This window comes from Peromyscus eremicus, chromosome 9, assembly GCF_949786415.1.
Source record: "Peromyscus eremicus chromosome 9, PerEre_H2_v1, whole genome shotgun sequence".
Taxonomy (NCBI): domain Eukaryota; kingdom Metazoa; phylum Chordata; class Mammalia; order Rodentia; family Cricetidae; genus Peromyscus; species Peromyscus eremicus.
Window position 1 is genome coordinate 57,488,741 of NC_081425.1, and position 14,490 is coordinate 57,503,230.

The following is a 14,490-nucleotide window of genomic DNA, read 5'->3' on the forward strand; positions in this document are numbered from 1 at the left end:
GGAGGGAACCTCAGTGGAGAAAAATGCTCCGTAAGATCTGAATATAGGGCATTTTCTTAATTAGTGATCAATGGAGGAGGGCCCAGGCTGGTGGTCCTGGATTCTATAAGAAATCTGGCTGAGCAAGCTATAAGGAGCAAGTCTGTAAGCAGCATCCCTCCATGGCCTTTGCATCATCAGCTCCTGCCCTCCATGGCCTTTGCATCATCAGCTCCTGCCCTCCATGGCCTTTGCATCAGCTCCTGCCTTTGGGTTTCAGTGGTGCTTGAGTTCCTGTCCTGACTTCCTTCAGTGATAGGCCATGGTATGGAAGTGTAAGTCAAATAAACCCTTTCCTCCCCAACTTGCTTTTGGTCATGGTGTTCCTCACTGCAACAGACAACTAACTAGGACATTAGGGCAAGGGGACCATGCTCTTCCTTAGTGGGGCGATGAGTGTTGCTCATTCTCAAGAGCCTGGGATTTTCATTCCAAGGCTCGAAGGCAAGAAGCTGAGTCTGACTACATCACACGTACATCCACACATTCCATAGACATACCTGAGCTCCTGGCCAGTGGTATCATGTTATCTTGACTGAGGCTTACACTCTGGTCCTTTGTTTTTCTACATTATTTCATTGCTACCTTGTTCGAGGATGGGTTTGAAACAAGCGAGGCTAAGCCTATTCTGATGAAATTTTTGTTCTGATTATAAGAGACACAGGGGAGAGAGAGATGGGTCTGTGGGTTAGAGCACTTGTTGCATAAACATGAGGACCTGAGTTTCAGTCTCCAGAACCCACATGAGTTCCTGTAGCATACCTGAGTCTTCTGCAATGCCAGGGCTCCTATGGAGAGATGGGAAGTGGAGATACAGAAATGCCTGGGACCTGGTGGCAGGTTGCTTGCACATATAACAGAGCAATAAAAAGAGCCTTTCTCAAACCAGGTCAGGACTGACCACCGAGGCGGTCCTCTAACCTTAGCATGCACACTGTGGTATGTGTGTGCCTGCCTTTATGCATACTATGTGTATGCACGCACATGCACACAACTATAGCAGACAGGTTTTCCCCTCTCTGTTTTATATCATTTTTAATTACCTCTGGATGATTTTTTTCCCCCAGGCTGTAGATTCTGTGGGCCTGGGGCTCTTCCTGTAGTCTATCCCAGCTTATTAGCTGTCAGGATTCCCATGGGGAGGGTGTCTGGAGCCGAAAGAGCGTCAACCATGCTAGTCTCACTGCTGAAAGGTTTAGAGTTTGTTTAGAGGAATCATCCATATAAGCTCACTTCTCATCAGCTTGGCATGGTGAACACCTCTGGAAGAACCTCTGGAAATGTGCCCTGGGCTTTTTCACACTCTCTTGACGGAGCATGGCTTCCATATGTTCACCAGGAGAGTCACTCCTCTGGTGCTTCCTTCTCTTCTCTGGCATCTGTGACAAGCGCCTTCCCCAGTCCTTACAGAGGAGATGCCGCTCTCTTACTGGTACCTGGCCCGGGCTATCTTCAGGAAGCTGTTTTCCTGAGCCGTGATGCTCTGGTCTTCCCTTCTGTTTCTGTCATTTTCCTATTAACACCCCAACTTTTTTTTTTTTAAACCTTCAAGGGTTGTTCAGCCCAAAGACTAATTCCAACACAGCCTTTTATGGATTTGGAAAACAACCTTACTGTGCATAACCCATTCTGCATGCTACAGTCCAGTTCCATGGCCTTCCCTAGGCCCTGCTGTGGTTAGCTACTGCTTCATTATGGGTGGCATGCAGAAAAAAGGTGACATTTTATCTAGTGCAGCCTGAGAAGTATAGACCATTCTGGTCTCTGCCCAAACCCTCTCTGTGCAAATCTTACCTGACGGGCCACTTGGAGACTGATTCTGTCTTACACTTTCTAAGTACCCTTTCTTCAGACATCTCCTAAACAGGGCTGCAGCCTGTCTCCTGAAGATGCATCCCTGCTTTGTTGGGGGCTGAATCCCATGACAGAAGATGGGACAAGATGGGGCAGTCTGGAGAGAGACTGGAAAAAAGACCTCCCCAGGCCTAGGGAGAACTTGGAGCACTAAAGGAGAAGCATTGCCCAGAAGGAGAAGCGTGAGGAGAAGCATGAGGGTCTTGGTTGTGCATTTAAATGAAACAAGAAGCAGCTAGATTAGTAAAGCACATGTCTGGGTGTGTCTGAGTGTTATTCCAGAGAGGGTTAACTAAAGGAGGAAGAAGCATCCTGAACGTGGGCAGCATATGCCATTGGCTGGGGGCCTTCATGGAATAAAATGAGACAACTCAGAGCACAGGCCTTCTCTCTGCTTCTTAGCTGTCCAGAGGCAAGCGGCCTCTGCCACACAGTGACCTCACCAGCACATTCCGCCTCACCGTGGACCCAGACTCAGTGGAGCCAAGGACGATGAACCTAAACCTTAGACACTGGGCAAAAACAAAACTTTCCCCCTGTGAGTTGCTTGTCAAGTAGTATGTCCCAGTAATGGGAAACTGACTCCCCTCCCCCCCACAAGAGTCCTTAGAAGGGGCAGCAAAGCTAACCTGAAAAATCTATACCTTTCTCTGGCTGGGTCTGCAGAACTCCTGACCCAGCACAGGCCAGCATGATGTGTTTAGTTAGAAAGGGTTGTGGGTGTGTGGGTTCTGGCTCTAAGATCTGCACTCTGGATGTCAGAAAGGACCTTAGCTGCTGGGATGGTATCTGTCACTCATCAAATACAGCATCTTATGCCCACAGATAATCAGTAATTCAAGGATACTGATGATGGTATCTTTAAGAACAAGCAAATATATTCCAAGCTCTTTGTTGCCATAGCTGTGAGGATTTCTTGCTACCATTAAAATGTTTAAACTTTTTGTATGTCAGGCTATTTGCTCTGATGAGCCAGTTAGGAAATCATCAGAGTAAATCTACATTTACCCTCATTTTTGTGAAAGAATCTCTGATTGCTTCAATAGTGAAAGATCCTAGGTTCCCGCTCCTGTTGACAGTCACACAAATATGACATATCATTTTGACCAGGGCAGAGTGTAAATACAAACATAGACACCCTTCATCACTCTGAGGAGCTGTTTAATTTCCTCCATCAAGAAAGATGCAGGTGCTGAGTCAAAGGTTTAAGTTTTAGGGAAAATCCCCACTTTTTTTTTTTTTTCCTGATTTCCTGTCCCTTGACAGGGCTGACAGGGATGCAGGGCAGAAGCTGAGGATCTTTGGCATACATTGAATTTCATGAGTCTGCATTCTTGTTCTGGGTGACAGTTTTTTTTTTTTTCATTGCCTGGATAGCCTTGGTGGGGATACTCAGTTGTGGGTATACATGCTCATTATAGGAAAGACTACATAATAAAGGCTCTTCGCCATTTATTCAACAACCATTAGCTGAGAGTTGTATACCATGGGCATGTAAGGGGGACAACAACCTCATCGAAAGAGTGGCCCTTGGATGATATAAATAACAACAGAGGCCATATACTTGTGATTTATGAGTTCATTGAGGGAGTACTGTGGGTCTAGCCATATCTCCTCTCAAGAGATTTCTGTGAGTTCCCATTAACCATTATAATAAAGTCCAAATGCTTCACTGTAGTCTCTGAAATTTTCCAAGATGGCCAAACTGTCGCCATCTTGATGTTCTCATTTCCCACTGTTTCCCCCTCTACCCCAATATATCGTCTTTGACACAGTCCTCAATTTGAAACTTTTATCATGACTTCTGTAGTCTGTAGCCACATTTAAAGCAGTTTTTTTTGAGACTATAGATGAAATACCCCTGTTTTCAGGACTTTGGGAGCCTCTTGTGAACATGGAGGGGTCTGGGGGGTTACCTTTTAGCCTCTTGGACATTGATATAGACTATAATTCTGCCTCCTTATAATGCAAAGTTATATCTGCATATGCACCCTCTAAGATCACCAAGAGAATTGAAGCTATTAGCTCCATGGAGACCCATTATCTGGGGTATTATTTCTGGCAAATTCTAATAGTGATATATAATTTGTCCATAAAATGCAAATCTTTATAATAAAATATGAACAGGCCTTTGTGGAAAGAAAAGAGTCCTGTTGAACAAGATGACAGGACACAGCAGGGCCTGTCATTTGTGTTTTTGTTGGTCACATTCCTTAGCATCTGGAGGAAATGACAGGACCTGCTGTATTCATTCTTCGCTGATGCTGTGGGCTGACAGACTCAAGTGTGGGTACCTCTTATATAGAGGAGCAATTGGGGTGTGGTGACTCTGTGTGTTTGCTTCTCTGATCAGCATGTGGGTCCCCAAGATGATTCACACTCAGCCCTTGTCTTGGAGAGAAAACTGTTCAGAGATGTTGTGGCAGATTTAAAAAAAAAAGTGTTGAGTGTTCAATTCTTGGAAAGTTCCAGATGGTCAGTGAAGGTGAACCTTTGTGCACAAGAGGCAATGTGGCTGGAGGGCTGTGTTTTAGAAGTGTAACTTGGGTAGAATATTGGGGACAGTGAACTTTGGAGTTGTTTCTACAGGGTGTCCTAAGCTCCTAGGGTAGGCTGAGAGTGTAGAAGAAGTGAACTCGGGGTGAACAAGTGACCGCAGTTCAGGAAAGGCATGATCTACAAAGGTGTGGCCAAGCTCCAGAGAAACCAATGGGGGTGAGCCGAGCCCACGGGAGCTGGTGTAGTTTTACTGCTCCGAGGCTAGAAGAGGCAGTAGGAGAGTGTGGTTATGAGAAAGATGGCAGTGTGGCCGCAGACTACAGGTTCACTGTTTTCAAGTCCCATAGAGTCATGTCAGAATTTTAGAAGAACTCAGTGAAAGCTGGTAACTTAACCATGCCACTGGGATACTGTGGGTGCCATGAGGCTCTTGGCATGGGTAAATCTAGTGATGGTGGGTGGGTGGTGCCTAGCTTTTTCTGCAAGGTAGGAGTGAGATGATACCATGGGATCCTGAGGCACATAAAGGTTTGAGAAAGATGAGGTAGAGAGAGGGCTTGTTGGAGCCTGGAGAAGGGTGCCATGGAGCACTGACTACCTGAGGCAGGAGGCCATGCTTGTCATTGCACCAACCCATGGCTGTGGAGTGCTCCAGCTGTGCTCCATAGGATGGGGTGGAAGGAGAGACAGGGGCTCAGACAGTCCAAGGACTTGGTGGCGTGGATATGGTTGCAGCGTAGGGGAGGGAAGATTTGTTTTGGTTAATAGTTTGAGGAGGCACAGTCCACTACAGCAGGGAAGGCCTGGTGACTCCATGGTGGTGGGTGATCGTGGGCCTGCTTGCCTGCATCCCTATGGATCAGGAAGCAGAGACAGGACTGGAAATGAGGCTGGTTATCAGTCTCAAAGCATACCCTTCCCCAGACCCACGTCCTAAAGGTTCCACAGTCTCTCAAAATACCACTACCAGCTGGGCACCAAGTTTCAGATTATAGGTCTGTGTGGGACATTTTACCCCCACACTATATTCTTAAACTACTTTAGGATCTCTGAGTTCTAACTCCAGCTCTCAATTTCTGTAGAAATGTGGAGTTGCGCCTTTGGCCACTGCAGACATGAATTTACCAGAAAGGTGGGATTGTGAACATCATAGGAGTGGCACCATTCTACAAAGAATGCTCCGCATGTTACCATAGTAACGCTGAAAGAGCTAATGGCACTACCCAGCACGCGGCAGGTGCTGTTAACAAACAAGTTATGCAGGCAAGACTCTTACCTAAAATAAATAAATAAATTAAATAAAAGTAGCTATCAAGCACACAGGTCCCTTAGGAGTCGAGACAGCTTCCTGAAGCTGGTAGAGAGAAATGACCGAAGGAAGAAGCCAGAAGGAAAGAGACCAGGGCTCAGTGGAAGCTGCAGCCTGTTCTGCCCAGAGCAATCCACTCAGTGGGAGCCTGGGATACGGAGCCTGTCCCTGTGAATCCACAGCATGATGGGTTTCAAAAGATAAAAGAGCTCTCGGGATGGGCGGGTAGCTCAGTAGAGTGCTTGCTTAGGATGCGTAAAGCTCAAGGTTCCATCCCCAGCACCCCATAAACTGGGTGCAGTGGTGCACATCTGTAATCCCAGTACTTGGGAGGTACAGGCAGAAGGCTCAAAGTTTAGGGTCATTTTTACTTACATGGAATTTGAGGTCAGGCTGAGATACATGAGACCCTGTCTCAAAACAAGCAAGCAAACTAATCTCTGTAAAGAGAGAGAGAGAGACAGAGACAGAGACAGAGACAGACAGAGACAGAGAGAGACACAGAGACACAGAGAGAGACAGAGAGACAGAGACAAAGAGAGACAGAGACAGAGACAGAGAGACAGAGACAGAGAGAGACAGAGAGACAGAGACAGAGAGAGACAGAGAGAGACAGAGACAGAGAGACAGAGACAGAGAGAGACAGAGAGACAGAGAGAGAGAGAGAGGAATTGAATTGTGCTCTGGCTGGAAAGGGAAGCACACCAGAGAACAGAGTAGAGCTGAGGCAGTCAAAGTGTGATGCTGGCAGAGAGCAGGTATGGCGGGAATACCCGTAAGGCTGTGCAAGTAAAGGCCTATTGGCCCGGGGGCTGCAGGGGTGGAGGGGTACATGTTTGGAGATAGCTACCATGGGGGTCGTGTAAGCAAAGGGAATTCAGTGATACAGAGGAACTTAGAGGCCAGAGGGTCTTGTGGACATTGAGATGGCTCCAAATGATGCCAGGGTGTGGGATGGACAGGCCGATGGGAAGACAAGTGGTGACCATCAGTGAGTTTGTCAACATTTCCGGGGGGGGGGTGAGTGGTAAGAAAAGGCTGGGAAGTGGGGGCTGGTATGATGATGTGGACAGCAAAGGGCTTCTGTCTAGGAAGAGAGGGAAGCTGGCATTCCCTGGGCCATTCAGGGAGTCCTTTTGAGCAGGTTCCAGCTTGAGATTTCGTTGGGTGTGGCACCGCCACGTTTAGGCGGCTTGCCTGCTCTAGGTATGAATCCTGCAGAAGAGCCAGCCGGCTTTGGTGCTGTCATTGGATCTGAGACGCTCTCCCTGCTGCTCTGATTCTAGTTTGATATTAAATAGGCTATCTTCCATGAGACATCAGTCGGTAAATAGAACAGGAGGTATGGCTAAATAGTTAACATTATTTTCGTCATTGTGATTGTGATCCGCCTTGCCGTTTCCAACCAGATAGCCACTTATCTTCCTTGAAATTTTGCAAGAAATCTATTATTCAAGGATGCAGAAGTGATTTGGGGGGTGGTTGAGTTAAACATTTTTTTTTTTTATGGATTAGATATGAATTCAGTAAAAATAATTGAATTAAATTGAGTGACATGAATAATTCATGACATGTAATTTTACATCAGTTCTGGTGTAAGAGTAAAAGGATCAGTTTGTGTGCTGGGAAAATGTATTTTATTATTTAGCAAGGTAGTGAACATTTGCTATTTTGGAGGATAATTCATTTTGTCATTAAATAGAGATATTAAATGGTGAGAGTAAAGGAAAGCATACACTTCAACAAGAGGCCCCAACGTAATTCACCACTCTCCTCCTTACGCTGAAGTACTTGCTGCTCTTTGTCAGTCATGAGTGACCCCAGTGGACTGGCTTAGCCTTCCAGATCTTCCAGATGAGTCCAGTAATTGTGACAGATTGTTCCAGGGAGCACGGAAGGCTGGTGCTTCCTTTGGGGCCTCTCCTTGACTGCTGGGAGACTGTCCAGCCTCCACGTCCTGAGCACTACTGTGTATGATTAGACTTGGAATGCCTGCAGGGAGAGAGCTTGGGTCAGGGCCTCTGTTTACTGTTGGTGTGGCCATAGAAATGGCTTCCACGGTGGTGTCAGTGCCCTTGAGACAGCCTGTTTGCAGACCTGACCGTGGTGAGAAACCTTGAACCAGTGATGTCAACCATTCTTCCAAGAGCCCAGGGCACAAGATCAGGCCTGGCGCACTCTGGCAGGAACCATCACAGCCGCGAGAAAGTTTTGATGGCATGGAGGAGTGAGTGGGGTCTGAACCATTCGTACCCATCTTTGTTCAAGCAACTCCATTTCGAACCATGGTTTAGAGGTCATGTTTGTGTTTAGCGGTCACTTTAATGGTTTGGTTTGTTTCTCAAGGGCAGCTGTGGTCAGAGTAGAGTGTCTCTGGTACAGTGAGAAGATGTTAGTGGAGGAATTGATGGTTTCTAGAGGTCTTGTTAGTGTGGAAAAACCCTCCCCTGGCTGGAGACCTAACATTACAGATGACCCTGTGGTCAATCACTTAGCTAGGGACCACCTCTAGGAAGGCAGGTTCATGCTTAAGCCATGCTGAAGAGATGGGTGTAATAATTAGTCCTTCAATGAGACAGTGTGCCTTTCCTTCCTCAGATTCCCATCCTAAGTGCAGTAGCTTATGGGGCTGCAGGTAATCTGCTTCCTAAGTCTGCCTGACTTTCTGGAGTATTCAGAAGAGCGCGATTTCCCCTTTTCTTCTTCCTGTATGTGTTCTAAGCATGCTTTCCCTAACACTTCGGGCTTTGCTGACATTTTGGACTTTCTTATTCTTTTTCTAGAGCCTTCTCTCCACCATCTGTCTGCCTGTCCACCATCTGTCTGCCTGTCCACCATGTGTCTCCCTGTCCACCATGTGTCTGCCTGTCCACCATGTGTGTGTCTGCCTGTCCACCATGTGTCTGCCTGTCCACCATGTGTCTGCCTGTCCACCATGTATCTGCCTGTCTACCATGTGTCTGCCTGTCCATCATGTGTCTGCCTGTCCACCATGTGTCTGCCTGTCCATCATGTGTCTGCCTGTCCACCATGTGTCTGCCTGTCCACCATGTGTCTGCCTGTCCATCATGTGTCTGCCTGTCCATCATGTGTCTGCCTGTCCACCATGTGTCTTCCTGTCCACCATGTGTGTGTCTGCCTGTCCACCATGTGTCTGACTGTCCACTATGTGTCTGCCTGTCCATCATGTGTCTGCCTGTCTACCATGTGTCTGCCTGTCCATCATGTGTCTGCCTGTCCACCATGTGTCTACCTGTCCACTATGTGTCTGCCTGTCCACCATGTGTCTGACCCCTATGCCAGCTTAAATAGCATGACGTTTTCCCTTCTCTCCTCCATGCTTCTCTTTGGGCAGGAGGTTTATAGCTTGCCTGTCTTGAAGTTTTTCCTCTTTTAAACCCTAATGAAGTTGTCCTGGGCTCTCACTGGAGTCTATTCTCAAATTCTTTTACTAATGAGACTAAGAACCCAAATCCCCTGTATCATCTGGTAACCATAGAGGGACCCCAAAATGCAGTCACACTTCCTGAAGCCTTCTTTTTAACATCAAAACAATCAATGAATTTTTGATACTGGGATTCAGGCACTTTTTTTTAATCGATAAAGAAGAATTGGGTTGCCATAGCTAGCTTGATTAAAAGTCAAAAGTCTGTAGTCAAATAGGAGGGATCAGTAATTTAAAAATACCAGAGTTTGAATAAATACAGATAAAGCAGTGCACATATGAACAGCTATTTTTTTTAATCTTTATGGTATATGGATATTTAAGTCCTACTGGATTTGGGGTACTTTTTCCTCCAGAGATTCTAGAAGGTTGGCTTTTGTATTGCACACATGTGGGATGATTTCTTTGGATGGGATTATGTGCCACCTGCCCAGGGGTTTCAAGGGGATTTGTTCCTAAGCCACAGCATGCCAGGGGCCTGCCTGTGGACCGTGGTTTATTTGGGGAGAGGAGGACAGAAGATTGGTGCTCACTGTTGCCAGATGGTTCTCAGAGACTTTTAAAGTTTCTCCTTAAAATTCCAACAGGACAAAACATTAACGTATGTAGATTGGAGGTCCGATGACACCACTGGAATTCCCGTAGTTTGACTGCTAGACTCTGAACCACTCACATTAGCCTGTTCTCCTGAGGTGGAACCTTTGAGGTACTGTTCAGCAGGTCTCCCTGAAGGGAAAGGGCTGCCATATTGCACCTGGTTCCTCTCCACCTGCAGTAAAGGTCTTTGTCGCTTGGCTCTTCCTTCTCATGCCAGTCATCCAATAAAAGCTTGTACGTGCTTGTTATGTAGTGGGCTTGCAAGAGTGAGTGGCGTCCAAAGCCTGTTCTGTTCATTGTATTTTACATTGACCTTTTGCAGGACAGGTGCTCAGGAAGACAGTCTGTCTCTTTGGGTAACTTCCAAGTATCTTGACTGTGAGTGTTTCTTGGACCTTTAGACTGGGCAATGTGCTGTCTCCTCGTGTTCATTTTTCTACTAGTGTATAACCGTGTGTGTGTGTGTGTGTGTGTGTGTGTGTGTGTGTATGCACATGTGTGCCATGGCACTATGTGTGTGAAGGTCAGAGGACAATCTCATGTGTTGGTCCTCACCTACTACCTCATTTGAGACAAGGTCTTTTGTTGTTTACTGCTGTGGATACTAGGCTAGCTGGCTCTCAAGCTTCTGGGAGTTACCTTGTCTCTGGCTCCCATTTTGCTTTAGGAGTGCTGGGATTATAGATGCACAGTACTGCATCCGATTCCCATATTGCTTTAGGAGTGCTGGGATTATAGATGCACAGTATTGCACCTGATTCCCATTTTGCTTTAGGAGTGCTGGGATTATAGATGCACAGTACTGCATCCGATTCCCATATTGCTTTAGGAGTGCTGGGATTATAGATGCACAGTACTGCACCTGATTCCCATTTTGCTTTAGGAGTGCTGGGATTATAGATGCACAGTACTGCACCTGATTCCTATATTGCTTTAGGAGTGCTGGGATTACCCTCTTCTGGTTTGGTTTCTGTTGCTGTAATAAACACCATGACCAAAAGCAGCTTGGTGGAGGAAAGGGTTCATCTGGCTTACACGGCCCTGTCATAGCCCATCATCACCGAGGGAAGTCAGGGCAGGAACTCAAGCAGAGTCAGTGGAGGAGTGCCGCGTACTGGCTTGGCTTCCGTGGCTTTTTCAGTCTACTTTCTTACATAACCTAGGCTCACATGCCTACAGTTGGCACCACCCACAGTGGTCTTGGCCATCATGCATGAATTAGCAATAAAGACAATGGCTCACAGACACAGACATGACCACAGGCCAGTTGGTGGAGGCGGTTCCTCCTCTGAGGTTTCCTTCTCCCAGGGAGTCTGGGTTGTGTCAAGTTGACCGCTGGAGCTAAGACATTTGGAAAATGTACTTGACTTTAAAAATGAGAATTAAATACACATACATCTCTCAGGGTTGTGAGAGCGTTGAATGAAGTGAAGCATGTATAAAATAATGAGGGGAAGAAAGGACCTGAAACAATGTTTCCGTGGTTTATCATTGAGCCAGTGCCCGTCTCCCACCCTTGTCCTGTGGCCTATGGTCAGGCAGTCCACGAGTGTGAAGATGCAGCATGGAGGAGGGAGGTGGGCACGAAGTCTCAGCCTTAGCTGAGGAGCTATTGGCAGTTGATAGCTGCTGGGAAAGGAAGACTTCGTTTTCTTTAAGGATGTGGCCCCTGGTATGCTGACCATACTCTAGTGAAAGGCCCCATGGCCAAGAGAATACAGTCTGCACAAGCTGGACTAGGTGGGTCATTAAAAAAAAGACACAGTGTTGGGTGTGTATAGACTGGGAATGAATCTGGGGGAAGTTGGTGGAAGGAAGGTAAATATGATCAAAATCTATTGTGTGATCTCCAAGAGTTGAAAGTGAGAAAACAAATTTAAAAATCAGAAAAGACAAAAGATGGAGGATCCTGGAGAGGACAGGAAAGTGACAGCAGCAGGAAGGAAGCCTGAGATGGACACAGAGCCAAACCTCAGGTTCCATTGGCTTGGATGGTGCACATCAGAAAGGCGGAGGAGCTGCTAATGGCAGCATGAATCCCCCTTTCAGTCCTCCATCCTAGCCACAGGAGGCCCAAAAAGCAAAGAACTGGGGACCAGGCATTCTATGTCTGTAATTGAATTGAGTCTGCATCCTCCTTACCTGGTGAAGCTCTGTGTCTGGCTCGCATAGAGTCAATATTCAGCCAACACTAGCTCCATGTCCTGCATTTTCCTTTTCTCCCTCTAGAGATACACACATGCATATCTAGAGTGCATGCCATGTAATATGTAGTAGTAATATGAATCTTAGACTGTGTGCCCCATATGCCCCTACCCATCCATATGCTGGCAGTATTGACAGCCCTTAGGAATGACAGGGAATATGGATGGGGGGGGGCAGGGCACATGAGATGTACTTCAGGTGATAACAATGACTGAGCTGAATTACTGGCATTATCATGGATGGTAAATGTTTAGTACAGCATAGGACACACACACACACACACACCCACCCCCAGTACCCATCAGATCATTGTCCTGGTGAAGGCTCAGGTAAGAAATGCTGACTGTTCGTGGTGCAGGGGAATGCTTTGAATGCTTAGAGACTGCCTGAATTCCACCATAATAGGTAACTACAGTTCAGGGGAAGTTGAGAGCTTGAACTTTGGCTGATGTATGACTCAATGGAAATATCGACCGGAATCTTAATCCCTACCATGAGAGTCTTGATATGTTAAATTCCTCCATATATGTGAATATTATTTCAGATTTGAGGGTACTACAGACACCATTCTCTTTCTGTCAGCATGGGTAAAATAAGGGCTGTTACTATTTGGATTATTGCCCCCTAGACCTTTCTTCACTGGGAAACTATTAGATAAAAATTGGGTTGGCTTTGTGGACGAGGCATTTCACCAGAAAAAGAATGTTCATGTCACTCCATGCTCACATGGAACTGCACATACAAAGAAACTTTGGAGGGCTCTTTTGATATCACACAGGGAAGTGGGCAGCGCCAATAATAGCATAGGGCTATGGCTCTCACGGTGCCTTTGAAAGCATACAAAGCAAATGACAATTCCAGTGGTAGCTAAGGTGTGTGTGTGTGTGTGTGTGTGTGTGTGTGTGTGTGTGTGTGTGTGTTGCAGTGGCTGGAAACTAGCATTCTAAGCAGAGTCCAGCACATTGTCCCTGTGGCTTTGAACGCATATAGAAAGCTAACAACACCTCAGAGGAATCGCCTTTTTGGGTTTTAGATACCACAGATGCCAGAGATGCTAAAACCAGGATATAAAATCTTTCTTATAGGGCCTTTCAGAATCCTGTGCATGCTTTTATTAGCAGGCTGAGCATGGATATGGAAATGTTAATGGTCTGTGGAGCAAGCTCAGCTTGTTTTCGCCAATTCCACAACCATAAAAGTTATTGGAAAGGACACAGGCTTCAGCTCCTTCCTTGGTCCCTTTGTTTCCTGTTTATTTCCTTCCCGATGGACTATCTCTCACACACCCTGGATACAGAGGTGAATTTGATATGGACTCTTCTCTCCTGCAGAAAAGGGGGCGTATGTGCACTCACACCCATGGTGCAGCATGGGAGGCCAGATGTTTTACACACAGCACAAAGTCAGTGGAAATTTAAGCAGGGCAGAAATGACCTCCAGTTGATGGGGTCTAAGCAGGCTGAGCAGAGGAGAGAGATGAAGTAGCATTTAATTGTTTTCACTTAGGCAGGATTTGGGCAGGTAGCAATTAGCTTGCAAAGAGAAAGGTAATGACCACAGGGCAGGCACTCTGTCCTGGTAAGATGGTGTTTGCAAGTATCTGAGCAGCAGTGATGTGAAGTAGGGGCTGCTGAGTTTCTTGACGTGTAATTCTGACCTCTCAGAGAAGGAATTATTGGCTATTGATTAGTGGTCTGGAACTCCAGGCCCCACACAGAGATTCTAGTTTACATGCTTATAATCACTGGCTCAGAAGATGTCCCCCACTGCCTGTGACAAGTGTCACCTGGCAGCCAGCCTAGAGACTCCATTGCTGCATGTGTTCTGACCTGGGGGCAAAACATTAGGCTGACCTGAACAGAAGGAACTTGGCGATGCCTTTTCCAAGAAGCAGAAACTCTGCTTTCTCTCTTATGCAGCTAGCAACAGCTCCTATTGCGTGCCATTTCCTTCAATGGAAAAAAGCAGTTATTCTAATTGGAAGCAATGGCTTTATGGGGAAGACATGAACAACGTTGATAAGCCTTCTATGTGATTGAGGGTTTTGGTTTCTCAACTGATTAAAAAGGGGAAACCAGGGAAGATTGATATGCATTGTTTCTTCTCAAGGTTTTGCAGAGTGGAACTGCCCAATTTGTCAATCAAATGCTCAAGATTGATTGCCATTTTCCATTCATCTGAGTGTGCTGTTCATTGATGTGACATAGGTCCTGATCATTCTGTGAATAGGGAGTTGGGCCAGAGGAAGTGAAGTCTCCATTCACAAAACAACTTTGTGTCGGTTACCTTTCTCATAGGAAACACCTTAAGCAAGGAAGGAAGGAAGGAAGGAAGGAAGGAAGGAAGGAAGGAAGGAAGGAAGAAAGGGTTTATTTAGGCTCACAGTTTGAGGGTACCGCCCATCATGGAGGGAAAGTCACAGCAGCAGGAGCATGAAGCAGCTGGTCCCGTGGCATCAATAGTCAGGAAACAGAGAGTAGTGAATGCTGGTGCTCAGCTCACTGTCTCCTTTCTACTCAATCCGGTACCCCAGCTGTGGAAT

General features: G+C 46.4%; 1 protein-coding gene across 2 annotated transcripts in view; it reads left to right on the top strand.

Annotated features, from left to right (window-relative positions):
* Msra (methionine sulfoxide reductase A) overlaps nucleotides 1-14,490 on the top strand; it is a 333,498-nt gene that overhangs the window by 38,121 nt on the left and 280,887 nt on the right. The window contains exon 1 of one of the 2 annotated variants that reach the window (XM_059273481.1): nucleotides 7,735-7,807. The exons of the other annotated variant lie outside the window; for it this stretch is intronic. Coding sequence (XP_059129464.1) covers nucleotides 7,750-7,807 — 58 coding nt within the window. The 5' untranslated portion in view covers nucleotides 7,735-7,749. Of the gene's footprint in view, nucleotides 1-7,734; nucleotides 7,808-14,490 lie in introns of those variants that run through there. 2 annotated transcript variants of the gene reach the window in all.